At 42.7% G+C, this 13,125-nt stretch overlaps 2 protein-coding genes across 3 annotated transcripts in view; one reads left to right on the forward strand and one right to left on the reverse strand.

The window, feature by feature from the left end:
* Window positions 1-10,078, forward strand: part of masp1 (MBL associated serine protease 1) — a 13,938-nt gene extending 3,860 nt beyond the window's left edge. Inside the window, exons 5-12 of one of the 2 annotated variants that reach the window (XM_060888269.1) lie at window positions 2,189-2,385; window positions 3,971-4,118; window positions 4,227-4,345; window positions 4,602-4,680; window positions 8,393-8,515; window positions 8,610-8,681; window positions 8,842-8,910; window positions 9,002-10,078. In XM_060888269.1, coding sequence (XP_060744252.1) covers window positions 2,189-2,385; window positions 3,971-4,118; window positions 4,227-4,345; window positions 4,602-4,680; window positions 8,393-8,515; window positions 8,610-8,681; window positions 8,842-8,910; window positions 9,002-9,879 — 1,685 coding nt within the window. In that variant the 3' untranslated portion in view covers window positions 9,880-10,078. Of the gene's footprint in view, window positions 1-2,188; window positions 2,386-3,970; window positions 4,119-4,226; window positions 4,346-4,601; window positions 4,681-6,456; window positions 6,586-8,392; window positions 8,516-8,609; window positions 8,682-8,841; window positions 8,911-9,001 lie in introns of those variants that run through there. The other variant, XM_060888270.1, reaches the window with a different exon arrangement.
* ilkap (integrin-linked kinase-associated serine/threonine phosphatase) overlaps window positions 1-13,125 on the reverse strand; it is a 131,052-nt gene that overhangs the window by 13,010 nt on the left and 104,917 nt on the right. The window lies entirely within an intron of this gene.

The following is a 13,125-nucleotide window of genomic DNA, read 5'->3' on the forward strand; positions in this document are numbered from 1 at the left end:
CATGCCATTTCAATGCAAATCACTTTAACACAAAGTCTCGTTGATTCATCAAAACCGAAGTAAAATAGTGCATTTAGACACTATTTTTGATTGGCCTGAGCCAATCAGCCAATCAGGTCAAAAAAAAAGTGATCACAGGGCACCTCAGTCGTGGTATTGCCGGCCCGAGATTCGAACCCACCACCTTAGGGTTAGGAGTCAAACTCTCTAACCATTAGGCCACGACTTCCCCACAAAGTTCACAAAGAATGATGCGTAAAAGAAAAATCACACAAGGTGTAGATGATCTGAGAGTGGAGGTGCCTCGGGACTGGAAACAATCAGTCTGTACAATTGTGGTGAGCAGAAAAGCATCTCAAGAACACATCAGGACCCACTTCTGTCTGACAAGAAGACAACACTACAGTATGGCTACACAGGGAATAGGTTCAGATTTTTTTTTCAAACTGGTGTACACTTGTTCTAGTGGAATTTATAGAAATTTCAATAATTTACCGTCAGGCTTTGACTTATTTAGTTAAGTTCGATCCTTCTTTGTTTAGGAGAAAGCTGAAACATCATGTAAATGTTTAACACAAATATTTGGAGAAATGTGACCTGGCTCAGTTTGACCCTGCTGACGTTTCGGATTATCAGGACACGAGACCCAACTGTTCTCAAACAAGTCTGCGTAACATAAGGAATGGACGACGGCTTTCTATAAATCGCAGGGATTAGCTAGCCGCGGTACGAACTCTCACAGACCTCGGTTTAATGGGATTAGTGGTTGCAAATTCCTAAAAGTAAAGCAAGCCTGTACTCGAGTTGTGAAATTCAAAGCATGCTACATGTTTTAGCATAAAGAGCGGTTGAAATAATTCTAATGTATAGTTGTGTTTGTGTGGAGTGGAGTGGAGTGGAGTGTGTGTCTGTTTTATGTCTACACTTTGGCCCGGTTGTGCTGATTATATCTGAAAGATAAATGGCAAATGTTTACATTTGAGCTGCCAGCGAAATCTGAGAAATGCCTGTGAACCTCAGTCACCCTATTAGCAGTGCGGTAGGAGCAGGAGAATCTCGTGTTAAGCCTTTGGCCAAAGAAATGTCGTTTTTGAGTAAATATACAATAAACTATTAGATTCACTTAGACGGCTATAACACAGACACACACTCTAGCTCTGTTTTCTTCTAGTCGATCTAGCGGTGTATTCCGGTCTATATAACTCAGGACCATGGCCCTATGGACAACGTCTGGACATGGAAAGATGCCAAACGTCTGTCCTGAGATCTGTTTGTCTCTAGTTCCTGTGCATCCCGATGGTGAATACTGTAAGCTACAAAACCCAAAGCTTAATCTAAATAGCTCCTAGTCGCCTGAGCTGGTCAGACTGGTAGATAACTAGAACAGCCATCTTGTTAGAGCTACGTTTCCAACATCAGTAAAGCAATTTGAAAATCTTAAACATTAATTTGCTGGTAAATATGGCCAAGCAGTTTGACCGGGACTGAAGCATTCCTGCCAGAGGCATTGGCAAACTTGCAAGGAAGTCGTTTGGAATGCCGCTAGAACAGAAGGCGATTTGTTTGCAAACAGACAGACAGCTCAGTGTCTGAACCGGTTCAGACGATCGCTTCGGGCCACGGTGCAAGACCGGCCGCTGTTGGACGCTACTGTTGAATCCTTTGGCAGACGTAGCAAAGGATGTTGTATCTTGGATATACCTGGCAGAATAGATCCGCCGGACTTGCTGTTGCACCTGTAGGGGTCACTGTGGCACAGCAGAACACCGCCCCGTTGAGTGACCCCAACAGACCGGTGCGTTCACAATGGATAAGTCGTGTGCTCTTATGCTCTACTGTGTGCAAGAAAGAGGAAAGATCTTTCATTATGGTGAATCAGTGTCCGTTCAGCTGTACGGTTTCCGACTGTAGCCTCAGATTCCTGTTTTCCTGTTGTAGCCCATCTGTCTTAAGGTTCCACCTGTGTGTTGTGAGATGCTTTTCAGCTCATCACGGATGTAAAGAGTACACGTTTGAGCTAATGTACACTTTGTGTCAGTTGGCCAGGAGCTGGCAACGTTCTGAATTATAATTCCAGAGGCTTCTTTTCGACAAAAATCCCAAGAGATCAGGAGGTCCTGAAATACTCAGATCAGCCTTCAACCATGCGCCAGACAGAGACACGTTATAATCTTGTGTGTGTTTGCAGTGGAATGCAGCGACAGCGTGTACACCGAAGCCTCTGGACTGATCACCAGTGCAGATTTTCCAAAGCCGTACCCCAAAAGCTCGGACTGTCTCTACCGAATCAAGCTGGACAAGGGTTTCTCAGTCACTCTGGAATTCGACGATGTCTTTGATATAGAAGATCACCCTGACGTCACCTGCCCCTACGACCATATCAAGGTAAACCGTATGAGGCTTTTCACATCCTCAAGGCTAGTCTTTAATGCTAACACAAAAAATTTATAAACTGTTCACTGTAAAAGTCGGTTCTCACCTGCATTAGTTCTAGAGTTGCTGCTGGTGTGGAATCAAGGACCAATGATAACAGTGGCTTGTGACGTGGCCACATTTTGTCGCCATAGAAGCTACTCGAGTGTTTCCAGTTATCCTCATAAAGATTAGCTTTGCATAATGATGACTTTTGTTTCTCTAACTATTAGCTTGCTAGCTCATACTGTTAAGCACATGCTTTTGTTTGATGAGGGATGTTAAGACCAACAGGGAAGACTTTTCTGAACTCACTCTCCCTGAGGTTTAGTCTTCAGAGCCAATGACACAAAGTCCCCCTTAGATGGCGCCAAAGTCTATACAGTTAAATCTATAATGAACTCAGAAATTACTCAGGACTAGGGTTGCAAAATTCTGGGAATTTTCAAGGCTGGAAACTTTCCATGGGAATAAACTGGGAATTAAAAAAAAATGCAGATTTGCATTAACAAGGAACTTAAATGTAGTTTAAAAAATCTTGCAGCATAATTTTGTTTAAAACAATAAGATTTAATGCAATTTAAGTTGACTTTGTACCCCTGCGTTCCTCGGTCACTTACACACAGCACACTGCTTACTGGAGGGCCATTGAGGCCAAACCCCCTGCAGGTACACGCAGTCTTCTATAACATGCACAGTAACACTTCATTTTAGGGTCATTTAAATAGTTGCTTATTAGCATGAATATTAATAGAATATTGGCTCTTTATTAGTGCTTATTAAGCTCATATTAATGCCTTATTCTGCATGACCTTATTCTACATTCTTAATCATACCCAATGCCTAAACTTAATAACTACTTTACGAACTCTTAATAAGCAGTAAATTAGGAGTGTTACACATACACAGATAATTTGATGACCCTCCCCCTCCCCCCCACACACTCACTCCCCCGGAAAAAAAATCCTCTATAAATCCTTTACAATTATTAAGTTTATTATGTTTATTACAAGCGTAATAATGTTTATTATGCTTTTGTTTTACTCAATGAAATAATTAATTAAAGTTCTACTTACAATTAAATCAGTCAATACATCATTTTTAAAATTTGTATTACCTTGCATGCATATCTGCTTATGACCAAACAACATGTTTATTTATCTTTGTATATAATATAGTTTATATAAATTTCCAATTAAGTCCCATAAATTCCCGTAAATTCCCATAAATTCCCGTAAAGTTTACAATTTTGAATATTTCTAAAATTCCCCAGATTAAGTTCCCATGGAAAGTTTCCGGACATTTACCGGAAACTTTCCGCCCCTTTGCAACCCTACTCAGGACTACAGCTCTACTTGACTATACACAGTTGTAGAAAAGGATATTATTGCACTATATATTATACGTATATAGACATTATATATACAATGTCCATTGTTCAGAGCATTACACAAATACAACTGAATTGAATTGAATTCCTGATTATTAACAGATGCTGCTATTGATGACCTTGATGTGGTTGATGGTACTGATCGATGATGGCATTTTGTTTTTGCAGATTCAGGCAGAAGAGCGAGTGTTTGGCCCGTTCTGTGGAGACAGATCGCCTGGTAGGATCCAGACAGGAAGTAACATAGTGAGCATCCTGTTTCACAGTGATAACTCAGGAGAAAACTTGGGCTGGAAGCTCACCTACACTTCGACAGGTAACTGTCGATCACTTAGATACTCTTAGGTACTAATCTGTAGGGAAAATGGTTTTAAATCAAACCATTACCTTTGTTTCTGTATTTTTTTTTTACGGTTGTTTGTAGGCAGTGAGTGTGCAGCTCCTACACTGCCACCTAATGGACATTTTGAGCCACTACAGTCCAAGTACTTTTTTAAAGAGCACATCACGGTGACTTGTGACCCTGGATATTCACTCCAAAAGGTGACTGGGTTTTAAAGCAAAACACAGAGAACACTTTCATCTTTATAATTCAAGTGGAATGATGTATCTCCAAGAATTATTTCATGTTTAGTTTAAACCTTTTTTATCAGCTCCCGTGTCCATACGCTACCTACAATGGCATTCGATTCCTTGTGCAGCAGCGGCGCTTTAGTCCTTTGTCTTAACGAGGATGACAGCTAGCAAATTTCTTTAATGAACACCAGACAGACTTACTCATGCTCTCACTGTTCCTCAGGATGGAGAGGAGTTGAATCATTACCAGATCGAGTGCCGGGCAGATGGGAAATGGAGCAGCCGTGTACCTCTGTGTAGAAGTAAGCAGTTTGCCGTGTGTGTGTGTGTGTGTGTGTGTGTGTGTTGGGTTTTGTGTACTGTACCTGTACGTCACCTATCAGTGTGTAATATGCTTCTCAGTCCAGTTATGCAGACACTCGAGCTGTCGTTCGTCTGCCACAAGTTGTAGAGGTTTTATATCCTGGGGACAACCATTTATATGCTCAAATTCGGACATTTTCTGCTCAACGTTTACAAAATTTCTGATTTGCTCTTACATAAAAATTAAAGTTCTAGCATTTTAAAAGTCTAAAACAAGGAGCCCTGTATGTTTAGAGCCTAAAAGGGAAAATAATTATGTTGGCTTTGTGACTGGCCTTCCGGTTGTCCCGCAGCCCCGCCCCCAAAATATGCAAAATCAAAAAACTTTTCCAACATGGACATGTGACATATGAAAACACTCAGAACAATGAGGGGAACGTCCTCACGGGTATTCTGATGACATCACGTAACGTCACGTGATGTCACGTGAAAATAATACATTTGCACAACATGAGCATGTGACATATCAAAACACTCAGCCCAATGAGGGGAATTGCGTCACAGGTTTTTGGATGATGTCACATGCTCGTCTCCACCTGCCTCCAAATGTTTTGTCACCCTAGCACTCCACTAGATTTCACAAGAGTTATGTCCACTCGCCTCCAAAAAGCACCGGCCTTTGCAAATACTTGCCAACATCAAAGTTTGTTGCGACGAACTTTACAAATCTAGTTCATTCTCTTATTGCTAATTTTCACTAGATTTCTTCATAATAATGTCAATTTCTAGATTGTAACATTTTAATGTGATGATGATGATGATGATGATGATGATGTCACAGGTTCAGGAAGTTTTTAACCGATATCTGATTACGAACCGAATACCGAATTGATTAAACTTGCGTACATTTTGCTAGCTATCTAAAATCCATGAGAAAAGTTAGCAAGGTTTTTGACACCTTCGGTCAGACGGACCGGACGAAATTCACTCGCAGCTTTGACGGGTTTTTACAACGTTTTTACTGACCGGATTTTATTTCTGTACATTTGATTTCTTGTGTATTTATTCAAACCTTTTTTAACTACATAGCTGTATCATATCGTCGCTGTCGGGCGGAAACCTCGTATGTCCAAATTTGGTCAATTTCTTATTTGTTCACATATCGATGCTATTGGTCAGTCCCCACGTGGGTCTGTTATTTTTACAAGTTATTAACCAATCTAAAGTCTTGAAAATAGCTTGAGCGCAAATCTCATAACTCCATTGGACACTTCAACTGTCCACCTCTTCCTCACTCCGCGGGAGAGCTTCACGGCATATTTCTCCTCAAGAAGAGTCGCAACGAATCAACACGTCTTCTGAGGTAAATGTCTTCAAAACACTGGGCTCAAAGAAAAAAAAATCTTGACCCCCGCTAGTTCTGGTGCTCGTCTGAGGACAGGAATTTAGCGCAAGACAATCCACTGCAGCGCGGACTAAACCCTGTGTACTGCAGATAAGGTACGGCGTTTTTTTAATTTCCTGAAATATAACGGTTTTGGAGATACGAGGTTTCCGCCCGACAGCGACGATATAGTGATTAGCAGTTTATATCGTTACATCTTTTACATACAGAGATCAGTTCTGTCATTTCTGTAGACTAAAGAGAGTCTAGGTTGTGTTTAATCGAGTAAAATATCTATCACGTACATTTAATTGTTCATGTCTTTAACATCTCTTCTCCCTCTCACTTTCTCTTCCCTTTTTTCTCTCATACTGGTCATCATGCGAACCAGAGAAGGAATCACAGAGGAACCGACATTCTGTGGTTTAACCCCAGTAAAATCTGGTCTGTTATTTAACCATAATCTGAAACCACCATCAAGGTTGTGGGGTGATGAAAAATAAAAAAGATAACAAAATAATATCTCTGTCTTGTTACTACGTCTGTGATGCCGTTCTGTAGTCAGGGACGATGTTGACATCATGAGGACGGACAGAAGTCCTCAAGCGCTCTGTACATATTACTGCATCTACTGCTGTGAGCTCTGACTTCCACAGAACAGGTTTCTTCTGCCAACCAAATAGAAAGTATTGCTCAGATTGACTTAGGGTAAGTGGAGATACGGCTGGTGTGTAAAGTGCTTCTCATGGACATGGACATGGACATGGACATGGACAGAAGCTTCATTTGAAGAGAAAGATGCAGCAGAAGTAGGTACGGTTATGGTTCTGTTCAATTCTGGTTTAATCCAAAATCATCCGGTCCAAAATCCCGCTGGTAATCATTCCTGTAAGCAATAAAAGATCTGAATGGGTTTCAGTAATTTACTCTAATTAAATTCATGCAGACTGACATCATTCATCTGGGTTTGTTCTTCAAAACCTCCTCAAAACCTCCTCACAATCTCCTTCAAAACCTCCTCAAAACCTCCTCAAAATCTCCTCAAAACCTCCTCAAAACCTCCTCAAAATCTCCTCAAAATCTCCTCAAAACCTCCTCAAAACCTCCTCAAAATCTCCTCAAAACATCAAATATTATATTCAGAAATATTGACTCTCTCTCTCTCTCTCTCTCTCTCTCTATACATCTATCTTTCTCTCTCTCCCTCTCTCTCTCTTTCTCCCTCTTTCTATATCTATCTATCTATCTATCTATCTATCTCTCTGTCTCTTTCTCTCTCTTTCTCTCTCTATCTATCTTTATCTATCTCTATCTATCTATATATCTCACTCTGTCTCTCTCTCTCCCTCTATCTATCTATCTATCTATCTATCTATCTATCTATCTATCTATCTCTGTCTCTCTTTCTCTCTCTATCTTTATCTATCTCTATCTATCTATATATCTCTCTCTGTCTCTCTCTCTCCCTCTCTCTCTCCCTCTATCTATCTATCTATCTATCTATCTATCTATCTATCTATCTATCTATCTATCTATCTATCTATCTATCTCACTCTTTCTATCTCTCTCTCTCTCTCTCTCTCTCTCTCTCTCTCTCTCTCTCTCTCTCTCTCTCTCTCTCTCTATCTAACTCTCTCCCCCACTCTCTCACACTCCCCCCTCTATCTCTCTCTCTCTCCCCCACTCCCTCTCTCCCCTATCTATCTATCTATCTATCTATCTATCTATCTATCTATCTATCTATCTCCATCTCACTCTTTCTATCTATCTATCTATCTATCTATCTATCTATCTATCTATCTATCTCTCTCTCCCCCACTCTCTCACCCACTCTCCCTCTCCCTCTCTCTCCCCCACTCTCTCTCCCCCCCTATCTCTCTCACTCCCTCTCTCCCCCACTCTCTCCCACTCCCCCTCTCTCTCTCCCACTCCCTCTCTCTCCCCCCCTCTCTCTCTCCCACTCCCTCTCTCTCCCCCACTCTCTCACACCCCCCCCCCCTCTCTCTCTCTCTCCCACTCCCTCTCTCTCCCCCACTCTCTCTCACTCCCCCCCTCTCTCTCCCACTCCCTCTATCTCCCCCACTCTCTCACACTCCCCCCCCTCTCTCTCCCACTCCCTCTATCTCCCCCCCTCTCTCACACCCCCCCCTCTCTCTCCACACTCCCTGTCTCTCCGCCACTGTATCACACTCGCTCTGTCTCCCCCACTCTCTCACACTCCCCCTCTTTCTCTCTCTCTCTCCCACTCCCTCTCTCTCCCCCACTCTCTCACACACACCCCCTCTCTCTCTTTCTCTCTCTCTCTCTCTCTCTCTCTCTCTCTCTAGTGATTGACTGCGGTCCCGTGGATGTATCTTTAGGAGACGTGGTGTATGCTACTAACTCCAGTAACAGAACTACCTTTGGATCCAGGATCCTGTACAGCTGCAGGACTTCACCTGGAGAACAGAGTTTGTCTCTCACCTTCACCTGTCCATAAAATGCTCCACAAGCAGCTCAACAAACACTGCTCTTAAACCTTACTTTCTTCCGCACTTAACACAGTTACGTACACGTGTGATCGGAGCGGTGTGTGGAGGAATGAGGATGGAAACAAGCTACCTACGTGCCATCCAGGTGAACCTTTTCACACACTTTTCTTCTGCATCTTCAGCTTGTTGGTCTGTTGGTCAGGTGACGTGTGTTTGGTATCTATGAAGGTTTTAGGGTTTGTGGTTGGATTTTATTTGGATTTAGTTTTTTTGGACTAAAAACACGACTCTGTATGATGTAACAGATCTGGACAATAGCACACAGTCAGATTCCGAGTTCCAGTCACCCAGTACAACAGCTAAAGCTCAAGCAGGTGAGATAACAACTGTAAGGTTTATCTGCTTTATCAATATCCATGCAGTCAAGTCTGAAATGTTGTGAGATTGTGTGCATTTGTGTGTAAGCATGCGGCGAGGAATCCCGGGCCTTCCCATCCCTCCAGAAGCGCATTGTGGGCGGACGCGCCGCATTTCCGGGTCTTTTTCCCTGGCAGGTTCTCCTGTCTGTGGAGGATACATCCCGGGTTCCAACAGGTCGCTGGTTCGGTAGCGGTGCTCTCCTGTCTCCGTCGTGGGTGCTCACGGCTGCACACGTTCTCCGCAGACCGCTCCGGGACATGTCGGTTGTTCCCGTGGCTCCCGCACACGTGCAGGCCACACTGGGGCTTACAGACGTCCGAGACAAATCGCTAGCTATCAACCGCTCCATCGAGATGCTTATCCTCCATCCAGAATTCGACCCGCACAACTACAACAACGACATCGCGCTGGTCAAACTTGGCCAAGATGTAGTACTGACTGAGCTAGTGAGGCCTGTTTGTTTGCCCCCACCGTGGGTCAAAGGTCAGGCTCGTACCCCCTTGCCTAACACGCTAGGCGTGGTTGCTGGTTGGGGGATCAATATACCTAATAGCTCTGCCTTGAACAGTTCGATAATCTACGATCTCGGTGTCGTGTCTGAGGTGCTGCAGTACGTCAAATTGCCGGTTGTTTCACAGGAGGAGTGTGAAGACAGCTACACCTCACGTTCTGCAAGCTACAACATCACCGAGAACATGTTCTGTGCCGGGTTCTATGAAGGAGGACGCGATACGTGTTTAGGTGACAGTGGGGGTGGATTTGTAATGAAGGATCCCCACAGTGGGAGGTGGGTAGTGCAGGGTCTCGTGTCTTGGGGCGGACCAGAGGGATGCGGTAGTCGGCAGGTGTATGGGGTCTACACCCGAGTGGCCAACTACGCAACCTGGCTACACAAAACCATGAACACAGAGTGCTGGTGGTGACAGACACAGACCCCCGGTTGGATGTCTTTATTTCTCTGTCTTTTAAGTTTTTTTTAACAGCCATTACTTTGTATAGGTCACATTTTATATTCCATCATTATTTATAACCTACATTCTGTATCTGTAACAGCGTCATTTCATTTCTAACTAACTTTTGTTATTAACAGAAAAAACAATAAAATGTAATGTAAGATTTAAACTGTGTTGTGAAAACTTTTTACAACGAGATTACGTTAATAAATACGACTCGTTAATTTAATCCCAACGATTCACCAGATTAGCGCTGGGTCAGATTCTGTTTCAAACTTGACAGGAAACCACGTCGATGGTTAACCAAAACGTCAGCGTTCTTGAATTTATCTCAAATTTCAAATGAAAATAATATTTAATACGTCGTCTTTTTTTTCCAGGAAGTTGCCATGCAGGAGAATCTTGTGTTGCTTTTATCTGGTTGGTTTGCTGGTCCAACTGAGGTCGAGAAGCAGTTTAGTGCAATCAATGAATCAATTCCGTAATTTGTCTTTTGGATGAAAAGTGTGAGACTCAATCAGTGGTGTTATTGATCATCTGATTTTGGTATCGATCATCCCATTTGTGTTAAGGACCAGTTTAAAGTACAGCACAATGACGTCATCTTCGATGCAGAAGCTCTGAACTCTTTACTTCGAATCGTTGTACTGCAGCTTGATTCGATCCTGACAGAAACATATCGTCGCTGTCGGACGGAATCCTCGTATCTCCAAAACCGTTATTTTTCAGGAGATTAAAAAACGCCGTACCTTATCTGCAGTACACAGGGTTTAGTCCGCGTTACAGTGGATTGTCTTGCGCTAAATTCCTGTCCTCAGACGAGCACCAGAACTAGCGGGGGTCAAGATTTTTTTTTCTTTGAGCCCAGTGTTTTGAAGACATTTACCTCAGAAGACGTGTTGATTCGTTGCGACTCTTCTTGAGGAGAAATATGCCGTGAAGCTCTCCCACGGAGTGAGGAAGAGGTGGACAGTTGAAGTGTCCAATGGAGTTATGAGATTTGCGCTCAAGCTATTTTCAAGACTTTAGATTGGTTAATAACTTGTAAAAATAACAGACCCACGTGGGGACTGACCAATAGCATCGATATGTGAAAAATATGAAACTGACCAAATTTGGACATACGAGGTTTCCGCCCGACAGCGACGATATGATTGGTTATGTGTGAAACGTGATCAGACTGCTTTGGAAATGGATTCTAGAGAAGCACAAACTCTGGTGAAAGCATTTAAGTGAATTTATTTTCAGTACTTATACATATACACGAAGTGTCTGTTATTTCTTAAGTTACTGTATGCGTCATTAATGAATGCTAGCAGCTAAAAAAACAATGTTAGCTGGAACTCAAACCCTGCCGTATGATCCACTAGAAGATGCACTGCCTCATTCCGACCACCAGATGCCACTAGTGCACTGTGTTCAAATCTTCACGTAATTGTTTAATGTTTTTATACATTATGAAGGAAAGATTCATTGCTTCAGTAAGCTTCATTTTCCTACAACTAAAACTTATATTTAACGTCCCTTAGACTTGGATATTTGGAGGGAAAAGAACAATAGGCAGAAAACGTTCTTGCTGCAGAAAATATCCTAGGAGAAGAAAGTTAAAACTCTAGACAGCTCGTGATAAGTAGGTTTTATCTTTTAGACATTTCGGTAGTCAAGTAGCTCGAGGTGAAAAGGTTTGCGAAGCTGAATCATAGATGCTGAAAATATACCCATTAATGGATGAACTGCTGAACTTGGACCAGGGTGATAAACAGAACACAAAGTGAGTTCTTTTTATTTATGGTTATTAGTTTTTTGGCCCGGTTGCAGACCTTTTGTGAGACCGTACTTCAGAAATCTGTTTGGAACACTGGAGGCTTTGGACAGAAGGAAGCTCCATTTTCACATTCATGCTCCAGTTCACCCTTGAACTTTTTCACCTTTGCTGTGTTGGACTTAATTGGACAATCTATTGGGCAAGTGACGTGACGTGACATACGGCTAAGTACAGTGACCCATACTCAGAATTCGTTCTCTGCATTTAACCCATCCATAGTGCACACACGCAGCAGTGAACACACACACACACCATGAACACACACACACCGTGAACACAAACCCGGAGCAGTGGGCAGCCATTTGGGGGGTTTATTCGGTGCCTTGCTCAAGGGCACCTCAGTAGTGTTATTGCCGGCCTGAGACTCGAACCCGCAACCTTATGGTTAGGAGACAAACTCTTACCATTAGGCCACGACTTCCCCCGATAAGTAAACTTCCCCCGTTGATAAGTAAATAATTATTCACTTATTGCTGTGAAAACCCTGCATTAGTTCTGGTGGAATTAGTGACCATCAGAAATCATCTAATTAATAGAATGTCACATAATCTCAGTCGACATCATCGTTTTTTTGTTTTTTTTTATATCCATGGGACATGAATAGGGGGTCACTGTGGCTTAGTGGTTAGCACGTTGGCCTCACACCTCCAGGGTTGGGGGGTCGATTCCCACCTCCACCTTGTGTGTGTGGAGTTTGCATGTTCTCCCCGTGCCTCGGGGGTTTCCTCCGGGTACTCCGGTTTCCTCCCCGGTCCAAAGACATGCATGGTAGGTTGATTGGCATCTCTGGAAAAATTGTCCGTAGTGTGTGATTGTGTGAGTGAATGAGAGTGTGTGTGTGTGTGCCCTGCGATGGGTTGGCACTCCGTCCAGGGTGTATCCTGCCTTGATGCCCGATGACGCCTGAGATAGGCACAGGCTCCCCGTGACCCGAGGTAGTTCAGATAAGCGGTAGAAGATGAATGAGTGAGTGAGTGAGTGAGTGAGTGAGTGAGTGAGGGACATGAATATCAGTGAGAAGGTAAAGAAGACATTTAAAGATAGAGAGATTTGTCTACCATCACCATGCTTCACTGTGTGGATGGTGTTATAGTGTTGGGTTTCTGCCAAATGGAGCACAAAGATGTTCCAGTTAAAATAACTTTTCACAACTTTTTGTTTGTTTATTCTTAAACGGTAGCCATATAAAAGCATTAAGAACTGCTTTTCAGATAGATAGATATATATATATATAATTTTTTTAACATTTTCTCAGAAAACAAAAAAGTAAACATGAACACAGAGAACGGATCATGCACATAAACTGGACATGCTTTTTGTTTTCGCACATCACTGACATGCAGAACAGCAAAGAACAGTGCAAACACATTTCTAGTAACATCAAATGACCA

This window comes from Tachysurus vachellii, chromosome 15 (assembly GCF_030014155.1).
Source record: "Tachysurus vachellii isolate PV-2020 chromosome 15, HZAU_Pvac_v1, whole genome shotgun sequence".
NCBI lineage: Eukaryota > Metazoa > Chordata > Actinopteri > Siluriformes > Bagridae > Tachysurus > Tachysurus vachellii.